The sequence below is a fragment of the Saccoglossus kowalevskii genome, chromosome 4, assembly GCF_978046115.1.
Source record: "Saccoglossus kowalevskii chromosome 4, keSacKowa6.1, whole genome shotgun sequence".
In the NCBI taxonomy this organism is placed as follows: Eukaryota; Metazoa; Hemichordata; class Enteropneusta; family Harrimaniidae; genus Saccoglossus; species Saccoglossus kowalevskii.
The window spans coordinates 23,575,106-23,602,605 of record NC_140644.1 but is presented as its reverse complement, the minus strand read 5'-3'; the positions used below and the strand labels follow the sequence as shown (position 1 = coordinate 23,602,605).

The window sequence follows — 27,500 nt, the reverse complement described above, 5'->3', positions numbered from 1 at the left end:
GTCCCTGCTACATTCCTCACAGTTTTCACTTTCCATATCCTTAACTTTCCCCGTCATGCATTCTGTCTTATATGTCCTTATCGTTTCCATATCTTCGCACTTTGATAACAGCGGAATAAATTTTTTTTTTCTTTTCCTGCTCTTTCTTTGGCTCACTATTTCATGGCGACATCTCCCTATACTGCAGACGCTCTTGGCTTTTATATCTACCACTATATTGTTAACATGTCCACTATTTCCTTGCCTGCTTTCTACTAACCTGTTCATTGTATGTTTTATTTTCAACCCGCCATCCTCTTTTTCTTTCCCTTCATTACAGTTTTTCATTTGATATGCTAATTTATACTACTGAACCTTTGGGACTAAGTATTTTTTCACAATAAATGACATAGCCCATGGGAACTATTGTAACTCACTTTGGGCCGACATGTCAAGTGACGTCATTTTGGTCTTACTCAAAATATTGTTTTTCTTATTCCGGGTGTGTTTTCCAAGTTTAGTGGAGTTTCATCAATTCTGAATCAGCTGTTTTATCTGTCGACGGTTGCGAGGTAAATTGTCTCATATTTTTTTCAATATTATTTGTTTCAACAGACCGTTTATTTCATTTTTCAGTGTTTTACAAGTTCTATGCAGGCATGTTCTATTATTGTCATATCCGAAATCAATGGGTTGTGTAATCTCGCATTTCTATAAACCATTGTCGTCATAGGAATGTATAAAAACAGTCTGACTGATCTACCTTGTCTGTTTGACTACTAAGACCAAATAGCTTCTCCATTGTCGCCATTATTAAAGTATTTCACCACAATCTCTTGCCTGAGTAAGTAATTTCCGTACTAGGCTAGACCTAGTATACTGCCAAATTACCTAGACATATATAACTTACAATCTCTCCATGATGTCTTGCCAGTAAATTTCCTCGGGATAATATTGGGCTTGGCTACCCAATGCATTCTTCTTTGACTGAAAATCCTCTCTCAGGGCTATTTTCTTTCACAGCTTTGAATAAACAGCTGCTTTGGGTTTCCCCACTCCTATATATCAACGTTTCTCGATGTCTATTTATTAGGTCAGGGGATATCCAATTCATAAGTCACTTATCCCTCCAATTAGTTGTCCAATCAATGCTGAAAGGTACTAGGATATTCAATTCTCCAATTTCCAAGGGGTCTCTAGATCCTTTTTCTAAACGTCTTTCCTGTTTCTTTTTCGGCCTTCTTTATTTCATCCAGGGGTTTCGGGTCCCATAGACATATGTTGGTGTTATTTGGGGCCGCAAACCATCTCTCCTTAACAGCTGCATATCTTCTTTCTCAATTCCCACAAAGATCCTTATTCCTGGGGTATCAAACGCTGCTCCTCTAGCAACTTCCACCTTTCCCAGTGTATCCCGGTCATCTTTCTCCTCAGTTTCTACTATCTTTTCTGTCTGAATAATTCCAGTCTAATCCATTATTTCAGAATCTTCCTCTGGCATTGACATTTTCTTTTTTCCCTGGTTTCATCCCATTTATTTATTTATTTAATTTCTAAAGCTGTGTGAAGGAGAGAAATGTACATAGGAATTATAAATTACAATAACACATCGCAAGATGCTAGACAGTCAAACTGGGTTTTGAGTGACACAGGGACAATAAATGACAATCATAATATCTATCAGCTCTTTGCGGATGTCTGCAATACCTGTCAAAAGGTATGGTGATAAATCATATGTTTTGCAATTAAACTACGTAAGCTTACAGAAAGTAGCAGCTACGTTATACCGCACTGCTAATAGTGCCAGTGAACTTATAGAATACCTAATGAGATGATAAGCCTAATGTTGTAGATGGCTAGTTGTGCATGTCACGAGGTCACTGTGTCAAATATTAACCCACAATACCAAATAGTATGCAATACGTTTACTACCTCGTGTGCGGGTTTCTTAACCAATATGAAATTACACAATTTGTGTAACACAAGTACAATTTAGACTGATGGGCTCCAGTAGAGTTCAATATAACTATATGCACATAAGCAGAAATAATGCACACCGGCCAATCTTACACATACGACACTACACATGAATTACGTGAAACCATAGTTTATTAGGTACACAAAACATATACTTGCTACAGTTCTCTCCGTCGGTATCGCCCGCCCCTGCAGAGGTACAGCACAACACGCGGCCCTCACCACGCACCAACGCAACTATGTTGTTGGTAAGAGGTGGGAGTTACGATATTTCGCGCTGTAGACACCACGGCAAAGTCGGTAACTACCCTACGACCAGGGGAGGAACGGCGTACCCTACTAGTCACGTGTATCAGTGCCATGCACTCTTAAAATGTTACATAAATAAACTGGCCAGGAAAATAACAATTCTAGTAATTAACAAGGTAATATAATAACTTAAAGCCCAAGACTAACTAGTGTGTGTGTGTAGGAATGTTCGGTGCCTGACGTTTCCCGACGTGCGTCGAACAGTGTCAGTCGGCAGCGTCGCCCGGTGAATTATAAGAAGCCAGCGACGGTAATTAGCGACTTGAACTCTCCCTTCTCGTCCACAGCGCCAAGGCTTCCTTCCCAGTTAGACTTCAGACTGGTGTTCAACGCCGGGTTCGACTATGGTAGTATGTGGTGGTACTGCTCGGCGCTTCTAGGGTCGTACAAAGCGTAGATGTTGGTCAAGATCTCCAGCAGCAACAACCGAGCACCACGCTGTCTCAGTCTTTAAATACCCTGCCATCACATGGCTAATTGTGTCAATCGCTAATTGGTCCGCGACACCTGTTCATTCATCACACGGATACTCGTCCAGCAGTGTCCAAGTGCGACCTCGAGGTCACATAATAGGTACTTTCTGTACGTGTAGTGACAATGCGGCTACCTACTGGGCTACAAAACCTACCTCTGGGCTGTTATCAATTTGTACTATTACAATAAATTAATAAATACAAAATTACATAATAACAACCGTGTCCTTGTAATAATACAGTTTCTGATATGATTCAAACACCTCGTGACATACCCCCATGCTAAGATGTAACCGTGCCATTAAATATGGTATTATGGTTACGTCAACAATACAATGAAGTCACGGATCTGGGAAACTACATAAAACAACCATTCTTTACTGTATTACATTCAACACCATATTGGTTATTGTACTAAAACCTCAGGATTTCTGCTTAAATAATCTGCCCCTAGATTATGATTACCCTTTATGCTAATTATTCGATAGGAAAATGATTGAAGATATATGGCCCATCGCATAATTCGACTATTAGAAAATTTAGCGGTTTTCATATAGACAAGAGGTTTGTGGTCGGTTTCAATCCAAAATTCATGGAGGTATAGATATGGCTGAAACTTTTATTCCCCAAACTATGGCCAGGCATTCCTTTTCAATCACCGCATAATGCGACTCTGCGTGGCTCACCTTCCGGCTAGCATACACCACTGGAAATGCGACATCATCATAATATTGCAACAAGACCGCTCCAAGGCCTGTTTCCGAGGCGTCTGTCCATAGAACGAAAGTTCGCTCAAAATCGGGAAGTTGCAATACAGGGGCATTACTCAAAATATTTTTGAGCTGTTCAAATGCCAACTGATGGCAAGACTCCCACTCGACTTTCCTGGGTTTACCCTTCTTTGTAAGTTCGTGTAGAGGTGCAGCAATGGCAGCAAAGTTTGGAACAAATTTGCGATAATAACCCGCTAGCCCCACAAATGACCTAACGTTAGTTACTGTCAGGGGTCGCAGAGCATTTTGCAATGCACGAACCTTTCCTGGGACTAGACTCAATTGGCCTCGCCCCACCACATGGCCAAGAAATTCAAGCTGCGTGAAACCAATATAGCATTTTGATGGTTTAGCTGTTAAGCCTGCCTTCTGGAGGCGATTCAATACATCTTTGAATCGCTTCAGATGGGAGTGCCAAGTCTTGCTATATATCAAAATGTCATCCACTAAACTAACAACCTCTCCTTCGGTACCCATCAGAACTGTTCGCATAGTGCGATTGAACGTACTGGGACTATTTACAAGTCCAAATGGAAGGTAACGATATTGGAAAAGACCCGGTGGGGTAAGAAAAGCAGTTTTGGCTTTCGCCTCAGGGGCCAAAGATATTTGCCAGAACCCTTTAGTAAAATCAAGTTTGGTCAGGTAATTACCATCAGCCAATTGTGCAAATAATTCCTCTGGATTAGACATTGGCTCAGCATCGAATATTGTGATCTTATTGAGTTTTCGTAAGTCTGTACAAAACCGAAGACTTCCATCAGGCTTCTTAATTAGCACAATGGGCGAGCAATAAGATGAATCAGACCGTTCAATGATCCCCAGTTCTATCATATCACGTACTTCTTTAATCACAGCGTTACGTGTTGCAAAAGGGGTACTGTATGGTTTAGAACGTATAGGGTCATTTGAGGTCAGTTGTATGTCATGGCACCCGATGTTCGACTTTCCTGGTATGTATGTAAGTGTAGCAGTATATTCTCTCAATATCCCTTGTACTTCTTTAATCTGGGAATCGCTAAGTTCAGGGCCCAAATGCACATCTTGAACGTTTTCTTTACCGTGCAGGGAGACTAATTCTATCAAGTCCCCATTAATGTGCTCTGGACCTTCGACGCCATGATCGTCAGATGGGACTTCAATCAGGCCAGTAGACACGCACATAGGAGTGTCCTTTGGCACAGATGAAGAATTAGTGAGCATGTTCGTGTTTGCATTATCATCCGTAGAGTCTCTTACCTCGTACTTCTTCAACAGATTGGCATGGTACAGTTTATCTATACCATCCTTTTCCATACGATAATCATTCCGCCCGATTCGTTCTTTAACACGGTAGGGTCCTTGCCATTGCATCCGCAGCTTATCATGAGCTGTAGGAAGCAGTAACAGTACCATCTCGCCTGTGTTGAAAGATCGGGGCTTTGTACGTTTGTCAAAATGAACCCTATACCGATTACTGGACTTGCTCAATTCTGTCTGCGCCACTTTGCAAGTGTCCTCCAATCGATTTCGTAGGTCAATGACGTATTCATATGTACCCTTAATTTCTGAGTTGGTGATCTCTTTTGTCCATAGCTCCCGCAAGATGGTCATTGAACCCCTTACTGTTCTCCCGTACAACAGTTCGAATGGGGAGAACCCCAAACTGGCTTGCGGAGCTTCTCTGTATGCAAACAATAGTGGTGCTATGTAACGGTCCCAGTCCTTTGGTCGCTCTCTACACATGCGTTTGAGCATGGACTTAAGAATGCCATTAAAACATTCACATAGGCCATTTGTTTGTGGGTGATATGGAGTTGTGATGAGCCGTTTAATTGACAGGAGTCTACTAACCTCTTGCATAACATCACCAACAAACTGGCGACCTTGGTCAGTGAGAACCTGTTCAGGTATACCAACACGACTATAAATAGTAACCAGTGCTTCTGCCACTACTTCAGTAGAGATCCTTTTTAGAGGTGTAGCTTCAGGATAACGGGTTGCATAATCAACCACTGTAAGTATATATTGGCACCCACTAGTAGTAATTTGTTGGATTGGCCCCACCAAGTCCATGGCAACCCGTTTGAATGGAATATCAAGGGCATAGCACTAAGTGTAACCTTTCCGACTCGAACTTTGGGTACAGTATGCTGGCAGAAGTCACATGACCGACAATATCGTTTAATGTCATCATGCATCGCTGGCCAGTAAAATTGGGAAAATATTTTATCTTGTGTTTTCTGTACACCCAAATGTCCCCCCAAGATTCAGTCATGGCCTAATCTCATGACATCAGATCGAAATGTAGAAGGAACTACCAACTGACTGATAATGCGCCCGAAATCAAAATTAGGTGATTGAAATTTTCGGTACAATAGACCCCTTTTTACATGAAAACTAGTTATATTTGATTTTCCAGTAGCTTCCTCTGTTTTCTCAGCTGCATACCTAAATAATCGCCTTAAACTAGAGTCATTTTGTTGTAATTCACGCAAACTGTCAGGGGTCACCACAATGTCGCAAGTCTTGAATTCTGGTACCACCAACTTTTGCGTATGCTTTTTGGTCCGAGATTGTGCTCTCGTCTCAACACCTTGTGTAACCTCAAGTATTTCCAGCCCACTAGACTGGTCATTGGCACCATCTTGGACAGTGGTCGAGGAGTCTGCTAGCTTACCCTCTGCTGCCTGTCCCTCAGGAATGCCACCCGTGTTTACCATGCCAAGATCATGGCCAGGACTTGCACCTACATAATTGGTGCCATATTGGACAGGTGTTAGGGAATCCCCCTCAATCCTCTGCCCCTCAGGCAAACCAGCCGTATTCATCACACCAACTGTATGACTGGGAATTGTACCCACAGAAACAGTCTTAGGGGTGGCCACAATTTGGTCCACCTGACTGGCCCCTCGGGGTCTTTGTGTTTTGACACTCATACCCGTGTCATTAGGAATTTCACCTGAATGTTTTTTAATTTAGTGACATTCACGTCACAAGAATTTCACCTCCACTATAAGTACCACAATGCCGCTCACATGAAGTGTGAACATCCAGTGCTCCCAGAACATTACCTATCAGCACATCAAAGAAGGGTCTGGTCATGCATGCAGCTTTGACAATTCCAGTGTAATACGGAGTGTGGACCTCCAGCTCGGCTTCAGGGACTCGTTTTCATGTACCGTCAGCTAGTACACAAGTATGATGTCTACCAGTGAACTGTGAGGGACATACCAGGTTCTTTCGAATAACAATCCCAGAACACCCTGTATCCCTAAGTACTGTCACTTTCTGTCCATTGACCATGCCCTCGGCAGTGGGCAATTTTAGTCCCGCAACCTGTTTATCAAGATTGCGTTCTATTACCTCTGAACATGTGACAAATGTGTCAACAGGTTGACATGTTGAATGTGTGTTGGTGGTCGTTGCATGTGGTATAATAATGCACGTTGATGTGGCAGTGGTCGGGGAATCGAGAGAAGGAGTCACATTTTGTACCTCAACTCCACAAGCGGCTGTTAATAATTTGCCATCTTGCCCAAATTTGGCATGACAGTCTTTCCGCTTATGCCCAACACGTGAACATCTGTGACACCTAACTGGTGTGTACCCTTTCTCTGTTTTGCTTGTAACTGGTGGTGTTTGTGATTTCTGGGTGGTGTTAGCTGTCTTGTTAAACTTGGGTTCGGCGGCAAATTTACTATTATTTTGAGTATAGTATCGTGCCTCATTCCTGAGGTCAGCAAATTTGGCAACTTCACTTGAGTCTCGACACTGGTGTTCCCTCAAAAACACTAACATTTCAGGGCTACATGTGCTATAATACTGTTCACGCAAGAACAAGTCTTTCAGCGCTTCTACAGTATTCACAACACCTGCCATGTTAACCCACTGTGTCAAGTAGTGCTCAAGTCGAACCATAAATTGCCTTGCAGTCTCAAATTTTGTCAGACGTGCCTGACGAAACTTGATACGATATCCCTCCTCTGTCAACCCATACGCCTTCAGCATAACACGCTTGACCACGTCCCAGTCACGAGTCTCATCTACGGACAGTGCGTCATAAACAGCCAATGCCTTCCCTGTTAATTGACCACTAAATGCCACACCCCAAATGTCTTTCTTCCACCCACAATTCTGAGCAAATATTTCAAACCGATTTATATACATGTCCATGTCATCACTATCTTTAAAATTGGGAGGGGACTGAATTTTTGTAGCAAAGGGAGACGAATTTGTATTATTTTGCAATTCAAGTTTAGTTTTATAATCGAGCTGAGCTAATTCTGTGGCAGCCTCTCTTTCAGCTTTTAATTTTGCAAGTTCAATTTCAGCTACTTGCTCTAGCCTTTCTTTCTCAAGTTTAGCCTTTTCGTGCTCGAGTTTTATAGCTTGTGCAGCTTTTTCCCTCTCGAGTTTAACCTTTTCTTGCTCAAGTTTAACTGCCTGGGCAGCCTTTTCCCTTTCGAGCTTGACCACCTGTTCTAACCTTTCTTTCTCAGCTTTAGAAGCTTGTTCTATCTTTTCCCTTTCAACTTTAGCTTTCTCATATTCTCTCGTTGCCGCTCGCTCAGCCCTTTCTTCTTCAAGTATCTAGGTATATTGGGCCGCCACCCAATCCTCCAACTTCTCCCCAGTTAAACCAATTTGTTCCCCTTGAATTTGTAAATCGGCAACTGCCGGATTTTTATGTTTGCCAGTAACAGATACTTTAGCCATTTTTGGACCTTACTTAGAACGAATATTAGCACAGGGAAAATCTGAACCTGATAGATATTATGTACTGTTGAGTAATTAATTAAAGTAACCAAGCTATGTGTAAGCGTAACCGGTTTAAAATGCATATAGTAATATTGTGCCCACAGTAATTAACAGTATAGCGTACCGTATATTCAGTCGTACACTATCCCACTTCTGACACCAAATGTCACGAGGTCACTGGGTCAAATAATAACCCACAATACCAAATAGTATGCAATACGTTTACTACCTCGTGTGCGGGTTCTTAACCAATATGAAATTACACAATTTGTGTAACACAAGTACAATTTAGACTAATGGGCTCCAGTAGAGTTCAATATAACTATATGCACATAAGCAGAAATAATGCACACCGGCCAATCTTACACATACGACACTACACATGAATTACGTGTAACCATAGTTTATTAGGTACACAAAACATATACTTGCTACAGTTCTCTCCGTCGGTATCGCCCGCCCCTGCAGAGGTACAGCACAACACGCGGCCCTCACCACGCACCAACGCAACTATATTGTTGGTAAGAGGTGGGAGTTACGATATTTCGCGCTGTAGACACCACGACAAAGTCGGTAACTACCCTACGACCAGGGGAGGAACGGCGTACCCTACTAGTCACGTGTATCAGTGCCATGCACTCTTAAAATGTTACATAAATAAACTGGCCAGGAAAATAACAATTCTAGTAATTAACAAGGTAATATAATAACTTAAAGCCCAAGACTAACTAGTGTGTGTGTAGGAATGTTCGGTACCTGACGTTTCCCGACGTGCGTCGAACAGTGTCAGTCGGCGGCGGCGTCCGGTGAATTATAAGAAGCCAGCGACGGTAATTAGCGACTTGAACTCTCCCTTCTCGTCCACAGCGCCAAGGCTTCCTTCCCAGTTAGACTTCAGACTGGTGTTCAACGCCGGGTTCGACTATGGTAGTATGTGGTGGTACTGTTCGCCGCTTCTAGGGTCGTACAAAGCGTAGATGTTGGTCAAGATCTTCACTCGCACCACGCTGTCTCAGTCTTTAAATACCCTGCCATCACATGGCTAATTGTGTCAATCGCTAATTGGTCCGCGACACCTGTTCATTCATCACACGGATACTCGTCCAGCAGTGTCCAAGTGCGACCTCGAGGTCACATAATAGGTACTTTCTGTACGTGTAGTGACAATGCGGCTACCTACTGGGCTACAAAACCTACCTCTGGGCTGTTATCAATTTATACTATTACAATAAATTAATAAATACAAAATTACATAATAACAACCGTGTCCTTTTAATAATACAGTTTCTGATATGATTCAAACACCTCGTGACAGTGCACTACAAAGAATTCCGCAGGGAACACTTGCAAAAGCATGTCTGCATCTATGGCACAACTCACTCATTAGGTTATGAAGTTTAATGACGCCCTATACTAATTATGTAATATACACTCAGCACATTCTCACCCACATTTCAAAGCACATCACTACACTGTTTCCATTTTTACATAAGAAACAATGAATTATAGTGCTCAATCACGCTATGCCCTACATGTTTATAAATCACATAATTTTAATTTAATGTAAAATCATGTAAATTATTCAGGATAGATACACAGTATTAGCGACATTCAGGTTGAGTGTTTAATGCTAGCATGGTGCTGACATTTTTGTTGCAGTGTTGTAGACATGAGTACTATCTGGTCATCTGACCTCATTAATTATTCACATAACCAATTCCGAGAGACATATTATGGATACACATTTACAACTAACAGGGTATTGTGTACAAACTCTTCAGTGCCTATGTGGATTCATTAATTATGCATATATCTAATTTCCAGGTTTCCATTACTAAACATATATTGTGCACATGGGTGAGGTAATTTACATAAACTATCGGCTGGTCATGTTACCTCATAAAATATTTTCATATAAAATGTACAGGACACATACATGCGTGAAAAGATACAGGTGATATATTCGCTGGTCTCGTGATCTCATTAACTATGCACAAATCTAATTCACATAATGTTTTTGTAGTTACTCAAATGTCCATATAGTAGTAAAGGCGTAAGTGATCGTGCATGTAACCTGATTAATTAGGCTAATGCCTAGTTCACAGGGGTCTATTATAGACACACATTTACTAAATGATTACTGTGCGCATTTTTGAAGAGAGTTAGTAAAACTAATTCCAAGTCATTTGATATTAACTCATTAATATTGCACATATGTAATTTCCAGAGATCTAATAATAGTACATACTCAATACTAAATTGCTATTGTGCATATGAAGGAGGGAATCTCGATGAAATATTTGCTGATCTTATGAACTCATCAATTATGCACTTAGTTTCTAGTATCTGGAGATCTAATGCCAATATGCATTTCATATTACTCGAAATTAAAAAACAAAACATTTAGAAAAAGGTATGCCCTATGTAGCCCTAAGTATAACAGTATGGTTCAAAATCCTGTCAACTTCGTTGATATCACCTCAAATTCGTATACTTTAAAATTCTTCTGATCTTTGTGTCAAAAAACACAAAACACAAAACACGCACATTGCAAATAATACATTTACACGTCTGAGTATATCTCGCAACTGAAACTGAAGCACACAATAGGATAGCATGACATTCAACATTAGGTATTTATATTTTCTCAAGAGAAATTATTTTTATAATTAAATCATAGAAGCATGTATGAATTATTAACCATCACTACTACTATGGAAGTTGTTGATTCAATTATAACATAAATAAACTACACAATCTGGAAAGAATAATGTGATTGCTCTTCAGCATGGGAGACGTAGATATCATGACAGAACGCAATAGTTTCGCTCCGACTTTTGTTGGATTGAAGTTATTATCATGAGTGATGAGGTGTATTCAACAGTCGTATTTTTACGAGCAAAGCGAACATGAATACACGCTTCAGTGGTTTACAACGAGACCATAATACAAAACTTGCAAGTAAACTCTGGAAATTTGAGATAAGAAAACAATTACTGATTGTAATTAAAGAAATATATCCCACCAGTTAAGGTTATTGATTACCTAATAGTTCTACATCACTACAGATACATATAATAAAATGGTCGTAAAAATAATTACAGGATAAATATAGCGCCGATCATCACTGTTAATTTTCAGTATAGTACCATTATTTCGCACGCCATTAATCCAAATTAGTAATCAAACACTAAATAAAGAAATACAAACTTTCATGTTTTTGTAGTTGAAAACAGGATATTGGAATCTACCAGGTGTGCTTGTGATTTACATAACAAAGGATATTTACGGTCTACTGAGTTGCCTACGTGAGACAGCTGCTGGCAAGGCCACATTCTGATTGGCCCATATGGAAACCCAGGTGCTATCACCGAATCTGAGCCATTTATGCCTATAGATAAGCTAGACTTAAGACTGTTGAGACACGGTGGGTGTTGCCGCTGTGATATTGTGAGACAAGTGATACAGCCTTCAAGCATCGTTCTGTCAAAACATGTATGAACTGCTCTATGATCTCCTGCTATCAGCGGTGCCCTGCAAGCAAGACTCCTGTATTTCGTTGTCGTTGTGTTGCAGAAGCCATTGACTGTCATCCATCTCTACATCCTGGAACTATGAGTTATCAACAATGCACACTACTCTGGGCAATCTTCTATTTGAGTGAATTTATTCATTGTATTTTTCTGTGCTTTGTTTCTTGTAATTATTTTGAGAGGTATTGAAGCCAGGAGCTTAACTTGATATTTTGGTGTATGTCTATTTCATTTCCAGTACTATTGCCTTGTCTACCCCTGTCCAGTGTTAGCTCTGTGGGTGCAATAAGCAGGCATTTCACTGTGACATCATCCTAGGTTTGAATTGATCACCACTCAGTCACCTTGTCCACTCGGTCACTGTAGTGATATATTTAATGCAGTTCACAAAAATAAGCCCATTTAGCCAAAAAAATATGACTATATGCATTCCATAGTCATTCCATGAAATACAATAGATAGTGCCTAATTTGGAGATGGGGCTAAACATTTGAGGATTATGTACTCGGGTGTGGCAATGTAATTCACCACATGATACCAATTCATCATGTCTTTGTCACTAAAGCATGTCAGGAATTCCCCATATTGGAAAATGGAAGATTGTTTGACAAATTGTGGAATTGTACATAGCAGATGCACATACACTTCTACCTGGATATTGTAGACATGGATAAATATAGCTATACATGGATAAATATAACTATTATACCGGAATGTTATAGATTCGCATTTACTACTCGATAAAGAGGTATAAGTACTTGGATAAAGTACTACATACTCATCTAATTCCCAGAGATTTATTGCAAATATGCGTTTACTCGTACTTAAAATCAATAAAATAAATGTTCTTAACAAATTTGTGTTATATCATATCCTGCACCCCGATCATTGCTGCTTGCAGTTATATTTCAAATTGATTTGCACTAAATAACAAATGATTTATGTTCAGTTACAGCAAAAAACTCCACTAATTTGCATGTAACTGTACGATTTGTCAATTAGAAATAGAATTGCCAATGTGATTGACAAGTAAGTGAGCATGATATTAAAAATAAAGAGTTACGAACAAATGCTGTATATAATGCTAGTTACCTATACACTGGGTGCCATGCCAGAATAAAACAGAGTAATTGTAAAATAACCTAGATCAATTTATCACGCCAGATTATTCGACCAGGTCCTCTAGAAAAAATATGTTGACATGTATATATCCATCATGCCATTGACAAAGAGAACAATAAAATTGTCAATATATAAAAGGACAATATTCCAAAAGCTAAAAGCATCTTTGTTGTGTATTAAATGGCATTAATAACAATTTAAAATTTAATGTGTTAAGATTCAGGAAGGAAATTATCATTCATGTCGGATTCAGAGGCATTGTCAAGAATGCGCCAATTGATATTGGCAAATACTATAGTTTGATTTGACACAGCTAACACATGTTTGACACAAGCGTTTCTGTAATTTTACTATTTCATCCAATGTGGACACTTTGAAAGCGCTGTAAATATGAACACCAGTTGTATGGATATTACATATTTTTCAATTCAAAACGGTCGTTTCTATATTGATATAGTGAAATCGAAAATCATTGTTTCCATAAAAACGCGTTCGAGAATAACCTATTTTAACTATTTTTCAAAATCTGCTTTGTTTTTAAAATGGCAGATCTGTCGATTTTCAACAACAAAATTCTGATCATGCCTTTTTAATTGCTAGAAGATTGGCATATGGTTTCGTCTATATGTGTTACTAACGAGCGTTGTAGTGAGGTGAAATATGCAATGTTGTGTTTTAGACAATGTAAATAATGCGGTCCAAAGCATGATCTGTTGGACGCAACACTTGACCATGTGTCCCGAAACCAAATTCTTGTAAATCGCACATGACATGACTTTTGTCACTATTTTCCTCTGACCATTCAAATTTTAATATTGTGACCTTGAAATTTATCCATGCAGCGCCTTCAAACTTAGCGCACATGTTGACTGTGAAATGAAATAAAAGTCAACATGTGTGCCAAGTTCGAAGGCGCTACTATTTTTCTACGTAGTTAATTTGTATTTTGAATAATATGAAAATACATCAACGAATACTATAAGCTGTATCTTTTTTATTCAAATTTGAAGATACTTGATCTTTTACGTTCGAGTACATATTAAAATTACATACTAATATACATAAATAGATACATATGGCTCTGAATGCCCACCAATTGATTTTCTTTTCTAAGGCTTACTTATCACACAAAATAGAACAGTTTAAAAATTCATCCAAGCATGTCATCCCTAGATAAAAGAGACATTTATATCCACGTGACCCAGCATTGACATGTATGCTAGACTGCAAATTCTTCTCTTTAATAAATTAAATCAAGTTGTGTTTTTGTAAGTACACTGATAACATGCATACAACAACATTTATAACACATTGGTAATTATTTTTGTTAAAGATCAGGCGTGCTGTAACCATTAAACAATCTGTGTACAGTTTGCTTTATTGGCAATAGAATAACTTTTCAGTAAAGCAATGAAGGAAAATATTCTAGGATTTCAAATATAAACACACTTAAAGACGACACACAAATTAACAATATCAACACAGATCAATAAATCACAAGCCGTTGTTTTTCTATGGACTGAATATTGAATAATTTATAAAATAATGCAATTTATGACCTGGACAATCTTACTGTTTTTTACTCTAATATATTTTTAATAGCATTGTTGTACACATCCTACCGTAAAATATATGATGCTGATTGCATGTCTGTATACATATGGACCTATATATATCTATATTTGCAGTGTTTGCTTACAATGTAATAATTCTTGAATTCGGTAATATAAAAATCAAACGGTGTCTATCCATCCTATTATACAATTTCCCAGAAGAAGAATGATGTTAGAAAAGAATTGATGTCATACAAATCACAGGGTGTATATCAATTATAATGTACATTGGCCAAGAGGGGGAGAAAACAATTGAGTTAGAAAAAAACACGAATTATATTGAAGTATTCAATTGGCGTTAAGTGAAAAGAGGTTAGACTCTATCACATCTACAAATAGTAGGTCAGTCATGCTCCTATCGATATTTTCCTCCTTGAGAACCAATAATAAAGTTTCTAGCCAGCTTGATTGAAGGATTAATACTGCAAAAAAATGTCAAATTCCCACCTTCCCCTCTCTCAGAGTAAAAAACATTGATTACTACAAATTATTTCATTTATGTTATTCTAATGAATTACATTGGCTTTTATCGCTGAATCATAATCTTTTGCTATTTTCAGTTTCATTGGGTCATGAACACATTTTCGATTAGGTTGTTGGCACCACTTAGTGGTAAATTTAATTGTGGTTTCAGATTTTAAGGCATAGTCGTTATTCATTTCAAACTAGTTTACATTTGAAAAGGAGTCTCTTAAGCGCTTTTCGAAACTTTGGATTAGCAAGTGCGTAACAAATAGGATTAATTGCACTGTTTGTGTAGTAAATCAAGTAAACTAATTTAAACACATCTGGGTGAATGCATTTTGGACAGAAGGTGATCACCATGGCAACTATATAATACGGCATCCAGCAGCAGACCAACGCTGCTAGTAATGCAGTGACGGTGAGGAATGTTTTACTGTCACTCGGTGTGGTGCTAGATCTTCTTTCTGTCATCGTGCTTGCAATATTTGAACTAATTTTCGAATGTTCGTCATCAACAGAAGGCAGTGTTTTGTCCGACTTGGAGTATCGATTAACTGGCTCTGCCGCGGATTTAATTTCAGTATTATTCGTGACGAGCGATGTGTGGTTATTGACTACCTCTATCTCAGGTGTTCTGACGTGCGCCTTTGAAGAGTTTGTTTGTTGACCAGGTGACATCAAAGTATCATCCATTGGTGCGTTCTCCGATCCGCGTACGTGACTTGACGTTACGCCACTTATTTTCGATTTATCGGGGATATTATTTTCAAAATTGCAAATCGATAAACCTTGAACTTCAGAATTACCTATATCGCCCTTGGAAACACAGGCCCGTTCATTGTGTTCACTATTTTTATCGTTATTTGGCTTCACTGTTTCAAAGTCATCCCCATCCTTTGAAAATGCTAAATTCATAACTCTAACTTCACTGCCAGAAGCATAATTTAGGTCACTGCAGTCTGATATTCCTACTTCCACGGCGGCAGTGTCTGTTACATCGTGGTGTGTCACATCACTATGTTCATTTAACGACATGCTATTAGGTTCCGACCTGGTCGTTGAGTGCTCGTCGCAACCTTTCATGTGTAACCTCTCCTTGACGGTCAGATTTTCATCGGCGTTATCTGAATTCATAGACGTTGCACAAGTGTTGTCATTGTCATTGTTGGTATGTGCAGGGCGTAATTTAGCTATACTCGGTTCCTTGATTATTGGATTTCTCGCTGCTTCGTTGATTATAGGCGTGTCACTTGGATTAATGTATTTAATACCCAGGCATTGTACCCCATGCTGCTCCCTCTCAATGGCTCTTTTGCCAGCGTTGTTTCGAAAAATAAATGTGCGTTTGCGTCTTCCTCTATTTCGTGCGGTTCTCGTGGCTACTCGATATATTTTGATATACAGTGCGAATACAACGAATAATGGAATCCAATATCCTAAAATAGTTTGCGACAGTATGAACCATGTAACGTCGAAATATGCAATTACACACTCTTCCTCTGAAGTATTGTGGTCACGTTTGAACCGATGCAACAGAAAGTTAGGTAGCCCGTCTATCAGAAATGCTACTATCCATGTCAGACATATTGTTGTCCAAATTTGTCGTTTGTTGATCCGAGTTAAATGTCGTATTGGATCAACTAATGCAATGTATCGATCCACAGTTATAGCCAATATGGCGAATAACGAAACACTGCAAATATTATAATCAAGGGCGAGCCATATATCACACACTAAACGACTAAACGGCCACTTTCCCATTATATTGTACATAGTAAAAACGGGAGTTGATATCGCGCCAACAAATAAATCCGAAACGGCTAGATTGAGAATGAGTAAATTGGATAGCTTCCGAAGATCTCTAACTTTTGCGAAGAGTAATATAACAATGAGATTTTCAACAATTATAGCTAGACTTAAAACAGCACCAGCTATTGCCGTCAGTGTAAGCGGAATTGTTGAGGACGGCGATCTTTCATTGTAACGTATACTACTCACTGTCAGTGATATGAAACTGTGGTTGGAATAGTTCGATATTTCCGGACTCCATGACGTCGACAGCGTAGTATTATCGTACTTCAATGTTGTAGTTTCATGTAACGTCCCGTTTAAATCCATTGTGTCTGTGGTCAATGCGACCACAACACTATTACGACTATATGTTCCCAACTTGGCGCTGATTGTTTGAATAATACCGTGTTGCTGTCACAGTACACTACTTGTTGTTGACACAGCATGTATATGCAATGTGATCTTCGAGAAGTAGATCTCGCAACTGAAGCAAAATCACACGAGATGATGGAATAGAAAGTATGTCTCGAACATAAATTACATTTCTATACTAAGGGATGACGTTGTAAATAAAAAAAAGGTTTTATTATTTTAAAAGGAAGGTCACTGTTGCGAATATGTATACATGTAATGGCCTAATATCACGTGTATGTGCTGTTAATTAAAATGTATTTGATCTTGAAAATTATGTGTGTGTTGAATTGTAAGGATTTTAACAGATGCTTCTCAAAGGCTACATATATCGCATTTGTTCTAAATAAAAACGCCCTCACGTGGCTATGACTGACAATTTAAATGTAGCACGCAGAAGTATAGCTTGACATGTAGGCTATCTGAAGTAATATCGCCTGATTAATCCATAACAACATAGAGAGTATTCACTTAGAATACTTGCTCGTTGCCAGCAAACTGTAACGAAACCATTGAATTTATTCACGGGTATCATATTATCATATTTCAACATCGGTACATCTTAGTTTTGCGTTTGCCATGAAGTCGCTGAGCTGTAATTAACGTATTTAAATGAGCTATGGTAATTTGAACACGTTGACACAATCCAGCATTTCGATTGGTTAATTAGTGACACAGTTTTAGGTCTCGTGGTTTCAGGTTATCTCGTGCATGTATATTGCAAGACATGGGGGATATCGTAGCGCATGCGAATTCATTCGCTTACGATGAAACTAAGTTGAATTTGACCTCCATTTCATAACAATTTATTTTTGTACGTTACTATAATCACTACTGAGAAATAATCAACAATTGCAACACTTCGAAAACAGTAAGTTATTGTGAAACGTAGCATGACCGGATGATGCTACCCTGATCATTTGCTACCATGCAATGCATTCGTGTTTGTTTTTATTTGAAACGTATTTCAGAATATACTTTACGTTACCAACTTTTTTTTAAAAAAAATAATTGCATATTCAATCAAATATACTGAGTATTTTTTTTTTCGTCATCTTGTGCTTTATATATTCACTTTGCCTGACTGATTTTTCAACATTTCAGAACCAAATTGAGGCCTTTGGCCTTACACTTTTTTCTGACGCCTAAATAATAGTGACGCAAAAGCAAGAGATTTTACGTTATTCAGGCTCGAATGCGCAGGGTCCTAACTCGAATTCCAGAAAACCAAAGATATTCGTGTCTAGGAACGCGTGTTTCCCCGGACACTGTAACACACCGAACAAATACACTCAATCAAACCTTTATAGATAGTCAGACGATAACACGTCACGGTGTCTTCAAAAGTACCCGGATGTTACGTATATGTGTGCGTTGCTTATTAACTCAAATAATTACTTCCATGCCTATTGATGATACTTTTGCCATAGACGAATATATAAGGATGACAAATTTCAATACTCATAATTTAAATTAGTATCTTTATTAGTAAGTTAAAAACACAAATAAGTAGCGTTTTGACTGTGAACAAAAAGTGTACAGTCAATTAAAGCTGTAAAACAGCTTTGTCAAGTCCAAGTTTGAAGGCTGAGTATGCCTTAATTTGTACCCACTGATGATAACGAACTTGAACAATAATTAGTGATGGTATTTCCCGATCATTTTGTGAACAACACTGCGAAAGGAATCATTATAAACAGCATAGAGATCGCTATTAAAAACCCATAATTCGAAATTTAAAACCAAAAATTACCAAGATCATAAATGTGTATTGATACTGATAATATAATTGTACACCCTGTCGTTGTACAATCAACTTCCCTGGCGAATATTGAGTCCCTCGATGTTTTACATAGTCAGCTCGTTATCATCATACCGGTGGGAATTCTTTGTATTATATATGCATTACTGGTTGAACAACAGTGCTACCTGTGAGCATATATACGAGGCTAAAGTGATTTATGATGATGTTACAATACACCAAACCGTCGCTCGTGAAATCAATTATGTCATACAGCTCGAACTGAATTAACTAATGGTAACCAGACACCGCTCTATAAATATATTGTACGACATTTATGAGGTGTTTTAACATCTACAAATAGTAGGTCATTCATGCTCCTATCGATATTTTTCTCCATGAGAGCCAACAATAAATTAAGTTTCTAGCCAGCTTGGTTGAAGGATTAATGCTGCAAAAAAATGACAAATACCCACATTCCCCTCTCTCAGAGTAGAAAACATTGATTAGTGCTAATTAAGTCATATATGTTATTCTAATACATTTTATTGGCTTTTATCGCTGAAGCGTAATCGTTTGCTACTTTCAGTTTCATTGGGTCATGAACACATTTTCGATTAGGTTGTTGGCACCACGAAGTGGTAAATGCAATTGTGGTTTAAAAAATTAAAGCATAGTCGTTATTTCAAACTAGTTTACATTTGAAAAGGAGTCTCTTAAGCGCTTTTCGAAACTTTGGATTAGCAAGTGCGTAACAAATAGGATTAATTGCACTGTTTGTGTAGTAAATCCAGTAGACTATTTTAAACACATTTGGGTGAATGCATTTTGGACAGAAGGTAATCACCATAGCAACTATGTGATACGGCATCCAGCAGCAGACCAATGCTGCCAGTAATGCAGTGACGGTGAGGAATGTTTTACTGTCACTCGGTGTGGTGTTAGATCTTCTTCCTGCCATCGTGCTTGCAATATTTGAACTAATTCTCGAATGTTCGTCATCAACAGAAGGCAGTTTTTTGTCCGACTTGGAGTATCGATCAACTGGCTCTGCCGCGGATTTAATTTCGATATTATGCGTGACGAGCGATGTGTGGTTATTGACTACCTCTATCTCCGGTGTTCCGACATGCGCCATTGAAGAGTGTGTCTGTTGACCCGTTGACATCAAAGTATAATTCATTGGTGCGTTCTCCGATCCGCGTACGTGACTTGACGTTACGTCACTTATTTTCGATTTATCGCAGTTATTTTTTTCAAAATTGCAAATCGATAAACCGTGAACTTCAGAATTACCTATATCGGTATTGGAAACACAGGCCCGTTCATTGTGTTCACTATTTTTATCGTTATTTGGCTTCACTGTTTCAAAGTCATCCCCATCCTTTGAAAATGCTAAATTCATAACTCCAATTTCACTGCTAGGAGCATGATTTAGGTCACTGCAATCTGATATTTCTACTTCCACGGCGGCAGTGTCTGTTACATCGTGGTATGTCACATCACTATATTCATTTATCGACATGTTATTAGGTTCCGCCCTGGTTGTCGAGTGATCGTCGCAACCTTCCACGTGTAATCTCTCCTTGACGGTTAGATTTCCATAGGCGTTACCTGAATTCATAGACGTTGCACAATTGTTGTCATTGTCATTGTTGGTATGTGCAGGGCGTAATTTAGCTATACTCGGTTCATTGATTATTGGATCTCTCGCTGCTTCGTTGATTATAGGCGTGTCACTTGGATTAATGTATTTAATACCCAGGCATTGTACCCCATGCTGTTCCCTCTCAATGTGTCTTTTGCCAGCATTGTTTCTAAAGATAAATGTGCGTTTGCGTCTTCCTCTCTTTCGTGCGGTTCTCGTGGCTACTCGATATATTTTGATATACAGTGCGAATACAACGAATAATGGAATCCAATATCCTAAAATAGTTTGCGACAGTATGAACCATGTAACGTCGAAATATGCAATTACACACTCTTTCTCTGAAGTATGGCGTTCACTTTGAAATCGAGGCCACATAAAGTTAGGCAGCCCGTATATTATAAATGATATTATCCATGTCAGGCATATTGTTGTCCAAATTTGTCGTTTGTTGATCCGAGTTAAATGTCGTATTGGATCAACTAATGCAATGTATCGATCCACAGTTATAGCCAATATGGCGAATAATGAAACACTGCAAATATTATAATCAAGGGCAAGCCATATATCACACACTAAACGACTAAACGGCCACTTTCCCATTATATTGTACATAGTAAAAACGGGAGTTGATATCACGCCAACAAATAAATCCGAAACGGCTAGATTGAGAATGAGTAAATTGGATAGCTTCCGAAGATCTCTAACTTTTGCGAAGAGTAATATAACGATGAGATTTCCCACGATTATAGCTAGACTTAGAACAGCACCAGCTATTGCCGTCAGTGTAAGCGAAATTGATAACGACGACGATTTTTCATTGGGACGTATACTACTCACTGTCAGTGATATCAAACTGTGGTCAGAATAGTTCGATATTTCCGGACTCCACGTCGTCGACAGCGTAGTATTATCGTACTTCAATGTTGTAGTTTCATGTAACGTCCCGTTTAAATCCATTGTGTCTGTGGTCAATGCAAGCACAACACTATTACGACTATATGTTCCCAACTTGGCGCTGATTGTTTGAATAATACCGTGCTGCTGTCACAGTACGCTACTTGCTGTTGACACAGCATGTATATGCAATGTGATCTTCGAGAAGTAGATCTCGCAACTGAAGCAAAAACACACGAGATGATGGAATAGAAAGTATGTTTCGAACATACATTACACTGCTATACTAAGGGATGACGCGTTGTAAATAAACGGGGTCATTATTTAATAAGTCGACTGTGAAACAAAAAAATGTATAATTAATTAAAGCTGTATAAACAGCATTGCGATCGCTATTATAAATTCATGATTCAAAATTCAAAACTAAGAAAATTACCAAGATCATAAATGTGTATTGATACTGACAATGATATTATTGTAAACCCTGTCGTTGTACAATCAAATTCCCTGGCGTATATTGAGTCCCTCGATGTTTTACATAGTCAGCTCGTTATCATCATACCGGTGGGAATTCTTTGTATTATATATGCATTACTGGTTGAACAACAGTGTTACCTGTGAGCATATATACAAGGCTAAAGTGATTTATGATGATGTTACAATACACCAAACCGTCGCTCGTGAAATCAATTCTGTGATATAGCTCAAAACTGATTGAAACTAACGGGACACCGCTCTATAAATATATTGTACGATATTTATGAGGTATTTTGTACTGACTTCACTACGGTTATCTTGTAATTATGACGTTTAATCGCATCGAAGCCCCTATTTAGCCTTCATTTATTTCAACACTACGTTTAAATATGCTATCAAACAAAGGAATTACTTTCTCAAATACCATTTATGATAAAGTGGTAAATGACCCGTACGATGTATGTCATTTGTTCTCAATTACTGATAAACTGTTTACTATATGTATCGTGACCCATGGATCACGCCTATATTTGAACATTCATGTAGGCGAGGAACTGTGTCATACAATAGCCAAGACTTATTACATATATTGCATAGTTGAAGAAATATAATAACGTATTCATGACACTATGTTATGTCACGATGTGTATTACATTCCATCAGTTAATTACGTCATGACGATATGTCATCATGCACACGGAGACATCTCGAAGCGTTAATATGGCGATTAACTTACCCTGATTGCCTCTATATGGTGTAAGAACAGGTTGTCTTTTGCGTTACTATGGTGAATATATTCTAAGATATCGTTTATTGAATTTAAGTTTTAAGAGGTCATCCGCTTTCCCATTGAAGTATCTGAATTTTATTTATTTATTTATTTATTTATTTTCCTTTATTTTTATATTTCAAACATTAGTTATTCAACTTGTTATCAATAACATTTAATATTATCACTGTCCCAATTAGTTTTCTAGCTACTATATAAACATTTAAACAATGTGTTAAAACAATGTAAAGCTGGTCCCACAACAATTCACAGACATGCGTAGAAGTGCCGCGTGATTTATGATTCCGAAGACAGTAAAACAGACATGGTTGGTTACTTCTCACATTTAGCACAATATCTGTGCAATACTTAGTACAAAATACATACTTCTCGATCCTTTTTATGTGTTATGGCCGTACAATCATACAGAAAGTATGAGAGTTGTATTCACCGTTAAGATTAAAATAATTGTCATCCCATTACACTGTAGAAATTCTGTTGGACAGATTTTCGTACAAACTTTTATATTTAAACTCAGAGTATTTTAAAATTCAAATCGCAAACAGCAATAGGAAAGTTGATCCTATCGCGGCACTATAAAAAGAAATATTTTTTCACTCAATTTCATTATTATTGAAATAATGTGTTTTTTAATTAATTTATATATTCTTTGCCATATTCTATCAATAAAACTTTTATATTTCTGTAAACATTCAGAAATACATTTTGTTTTAATTAAAAATCATAGAAGTGCTTGCTAGACTAACATTGAAAATACATGGAAATACCATTATCGACCAGAATGGCAGCACAGCACAAGAGTGTTTTTTTTAACTTAAATGTAGACGTAACACAATATAATAGTCTAAGAATAAAACTAATATAAATTTGTTCAATAAATCAGTTATCAATGTATCAATAATTTGACATGCGTCTAAGCCTGTGTGAACAAAGTTTCCATTAGCAGTTATCATGGGAATATAAAATTAAATTAACATTTTAACCAAATAAGTGTATCGTACGTTTTTGTTTATTTAAATATAATATTTATATTACAGTATCAAATTAGTTCTCGTTTGGTTACGGTCCCGCGATCATCTACTTTCAAGTGATTAAATAATACGCGCATCACTTAGTGCCACTCAATTAGAAGGGTTTCTAATGTCTTAGCGGATATATGATACAAAACAATGATATATAATGCAGTACGCACTCCACAATGCATGATCTACAAGTTGGATACTTCTAACTCCAGTTACGGCATATATCATGCAACTTCCATGTGATAAAAGCATGTGATATGTTCACCCCCATTCCGGCAATTTGCATTTTCCTCGTACACATTTATAACTGTGACGTCACAAGCTACTAGTCTAATATTTCTTTTATATGTCAGTGAATATAATGTGCTCAAATGACAGATGTTAAGATATATTTACTAGACTTACTCATCGGATACAATTAGATGTTATTGTGCAGACACTACACTTTTCACCATTTTATTATTATATATTTCCAGAAACTAGGACTTGGTCATACAACTAGGATAGACAAAAAACACCCAATTTACCTAAAATGTATGGAATAGGAATGCATACATACATTGCCAGTCTTACGAGTGATCTAAAAAATGTGGATTTTACGCTGATGTTTCTTAGCGGTTTACTCGATTGATTTACCTCTAATTTGTCTGAGTGATACACTTTCAACTCATATATTCTTTGTAATATTCTCTGCTCCACGGGCGTTGAGGGTGTTGTATGCATGTTCCAAATGATAATAGCCTCATACTTTACTGTCGAGTTTCATCAAATAAACCTGATAGTCCACAATGATATTAATTGTTTTATGTCAGTAGTATTAGGTGAATGGCAACAGGAATGTGAAAAGTCTGGATTGTGAACGGATATCTATGAAATTGTTGAAATGAAGATAGCTTACAAGAACGTAACGCAGAATAGGTGTCCTCGCGCACATCAAACTAGTAAGAGGTTCAATGGGGAGGATAACTGAGGTTTCTTGTGGCAAAAGTTGTAAACATTCCAACAACAAACAATTAACATTCAGAAATCGAACTTATATAAAAATGGCAAATATAATTTTTTACAGTACTAGTAATTGATTTGTCAGATCAATTTGTAAAAGTATAACATATGAATAAAATAAATTGAAAAGGGCTGAACAAAATGTTGAAGCATTACTTTCATCTTAATCGTTAGCTTTGACTACTATATAAACTGTGAGAGTGAATATTTACGCTAAGCAATTTCTGCTTAATTCAAAGTAAGACTTAAAAACACTTTCACAATGTGATTGGTGCAAGGATATAGTAAACAATGCAGCACACGGTATATGTTAACAATACAAATTGCTGTGTTCCGCCTAATATAATATATACTAGTATACTGTAACAGTACATTCCATGGAAGATGATACGATAGCGACACTTATACCTACATTTTACGAGCAAGTCTAGTGCCAAACTCTCAGAACTAATATATATGGCGACGAGGATTAAGTTTCGAATGGCTACAACAATACCATCTAATCTTGTTAATTCTGATTGATATGTATGTAATCATATTGCAGGAAGCCTAGCGGGACGTATATATACCATGTACGCAATCATAAGTGTCCATTTGTCGGGGTAATGATGTGAAATGAAAATTTATGTAGTGATGGTACTAACACATTGATTACAACTCTCTAATTTTAGTTAGTCGTGGTATCATCTCATTTGATAATATGGGAGGCAATTAAGAATAATTATTAATTTTCAATAATTTCTTCGTAGCCGTTAGTGTGACTGCAATTACAAAGCACATTATTCATATCTAGGCCAGTGACAACTCGATGAAATGATCAAGGCCATGATATACGACAGGCGCATTTGACAAACAATACACAATACAATTCCAAATATTAATCGGCAATGACCATCGGTGGCCTTGAATATATTTATATTGTTGTTATTGACCAATGAGCTTTTACTGTAGAATGTCATCGCGGCAAAGTATAATTATATTTACTCGTGGTGCATGTGACGGGATACATGTAATTAAATTAAAAACTGAAACACAGTATTGAGATGCAAGAAATATTTCGTATCGACAAAAATGTGGACAAGAAACTAACCATGATTTAAAATCTAACGTCCTTTATAACTCTAAGCTACGTAATATATTTCACGTAATATTATTCAGTCTCATAATACACGTTCAATTAAAATGATGATTTAATTGTAGCTGCTCCTGCAATATGCAGTAATACATACTGATTTATGTAATATTTATCATTGCATTCATCACAGTATATACTTCCACGTGTTGATTGTGAATTATTGCACATCTTCATATTTCCAACGATCACAAGGAATCGGTATCATCATATCGATTCAAGCAATTTAAAATACAGTTTACGTAGTTCACCAGCGAAATATGGATTCTATGTTTACTATGCATCAATGAACTACGCGATTAAGAACTTTCGTATATGGTAATTATTTTTTTCATCTTGCACGCTTAAGCTGCAATCATAGGTAATTTTACACATAAAACTACACATAAAATTATTCCTTAAAGTTAAAGAATGACGTTATTTAAAATGCTGTGAACGTTGACCTTAATCACTGCCCGGTCAGCATCTGATAACCGAGTTCTGATCGACCGATGAGAATATACATTTCAATATTAGCGTATAATGCATATAATACGAGGCTTTAGCTCTGATCCAATCACACGATATCCTGTAACATAAACGGAACCATTAATATGAACACAAAAGAGAATTTTAAATCGACATAAATCATGATTGATAACTCTGGATGGTATCCTTGGCAATAAATTGAATCTCATTCTTCACACTTATTTTTAAAACATCTGATATACATAAGGTAATTTTAACATTGAGTCATGTTCCGTTGAAAGGTTAAGTTAATGTATATATGTCAAATGAATGCTCTAACAAATTTTAATACCTTTAATTATTTAATTAGAAATGAAGACATTGTTTAAACATAAACAATTATGCTTAACATATTTCTTTATTTCAGTCGTTGAATGTTCTAATATCCACGTGGTTTGTGTCTGTAATCAACGCGAGCGCCATTCCGTGAGGCCAAACTTTTATTATCCCTTGTTTCGCGAACCCGCCATATGAACAGGAGCCAAAAATGAAATAAACATAAAACTTTATTTCAGCGTGATTTCTCGCGCCCGCCGACCTGTGAGCGCAAAAAAATGCTAAAAAAATATTATTTTTATCTTCATTTTTTTACCGCCCGCCGTATAACAAATCCAAGTTGCATTTTCGTGGGAGTATCATTATCAAAGTACCGAAGTCTCGCGCAGATGAGAAACAAGGTTATACATGGAATACAATTTTATTTCATTTCTTCTTTCCTATCAATGATCTCACTTACAATTCTTTGAGAATCATACAAATCTAATGGAATTAATTGTATTTTTTCCCCGCCCTCCTCAAAAAAGTTGCCTTATAAAAACTCGAGAAACAAGGAATAAATAAAGTACGGCCTGAATAGTTTTAATTTTACGCTTTCAGTTGTTTAACGTTTATTTATCGTGCCAACGTCCAGTGTTCGAAATTAACGTCGGTCCGGTCCGTCGGCCTCACGCCGACAGTGGGTGTAAAGGGCCTAGAGCTGTGAAAAACCATCAGTCCTTGTGACCGACCATAAATTTATACTTAAAAAAACCGTTATTATTATTTAGTATGATTGTAAGACCAAATATATAATAAATATCGATAGTAACACCAGAATTG

At 37.5% G+C, this 27,500-nt stretch overlaps 3 protein-coding genes across 3 annotated transcripts; all 3 read right to left on the bottom strand.

Moving 5' to 3' along the window:
- Positions 1 to 1,222: 1,222 nt before the first annotated feature.
- On the bottom strand, positions 1,223 to 5,566 carry LOC146747200 (uncharacterized). The gene is made up of 2 exons (XM_085498332.1): positions 3,425 to 5,566; positions 1,223 to 1,432 (listed from the first exon to the last, which is right to left on the bottom strand). The coding sequence occupies exons 1-2, from the start codon at positions 5,564 to 5,566 to the stop codon at positions 1,223 to 1,225; spliced, it is 2,352 nt and encodes a 783-aa protein (XP_085354458.1).
- A 9,613-nt stretch (positions 5,567 to 15,179) lies between these two features.
- On the bottom strand, positions 15,180 to 17,102 carry LOC102806206 (muscarinic acetylcholine receptor M2-like). Its single transcript, XM_085498330.1, has one exon. It carries the CDS (start codon positions 17,100 to 17,102, stop codon positions 15,180 to 15,182), a length of 1,923 nt encoding a protein of 640 aa, XP_085354456.1.
- Positions 17,103 to 19,612: 2,510 nt separating this feature from the next.
- Positions 19,613 to 21,535, bottom strand: LOC100368419 (muscarinic acetylcholine receptor M2-like). Its single transcript, XM_002734183.1, has one exon. It carries the CDS (start codon positions 21,533 to 21,535, stop codon positions 19,613 to 19,615), a length of 1,923 nt encoding a protein of 640 aa, XP_002734229.1.
- Between the last annotated feature and the right edge of the window lie 5,965 nt (positions 21,536 to 27,500).

Coding starts and splice junctions, on each gene's coding strand:
- LOC100368419 (XM_002734183.1), bottom strand. CDS start 21,535: ATGGATTTAAACGGGACGTTACATGAAACTACAACATTGAAGTACGAT.
- LOC102806206 (XM_085498330.1), bottom strand. CDS start 17,102: ATGGATTTAAACGGGACGTTACATGAAACTACAACATTGAAGTACGAT.
- LOC146747200 (XM_085498332.1), bottom strand. CDS start 5,566: ATGGACTTGGTGGGGCCAATCCAACAAATTACTACTAGTGGGTGCCAA. Junction 1,433..3,424: donor TGGTGTATGCTAGCCGGAAG/GTGAGCCACGCA, acceptor GGAATTATTCAG/ACAGAAAAGATAGTAGAAAC.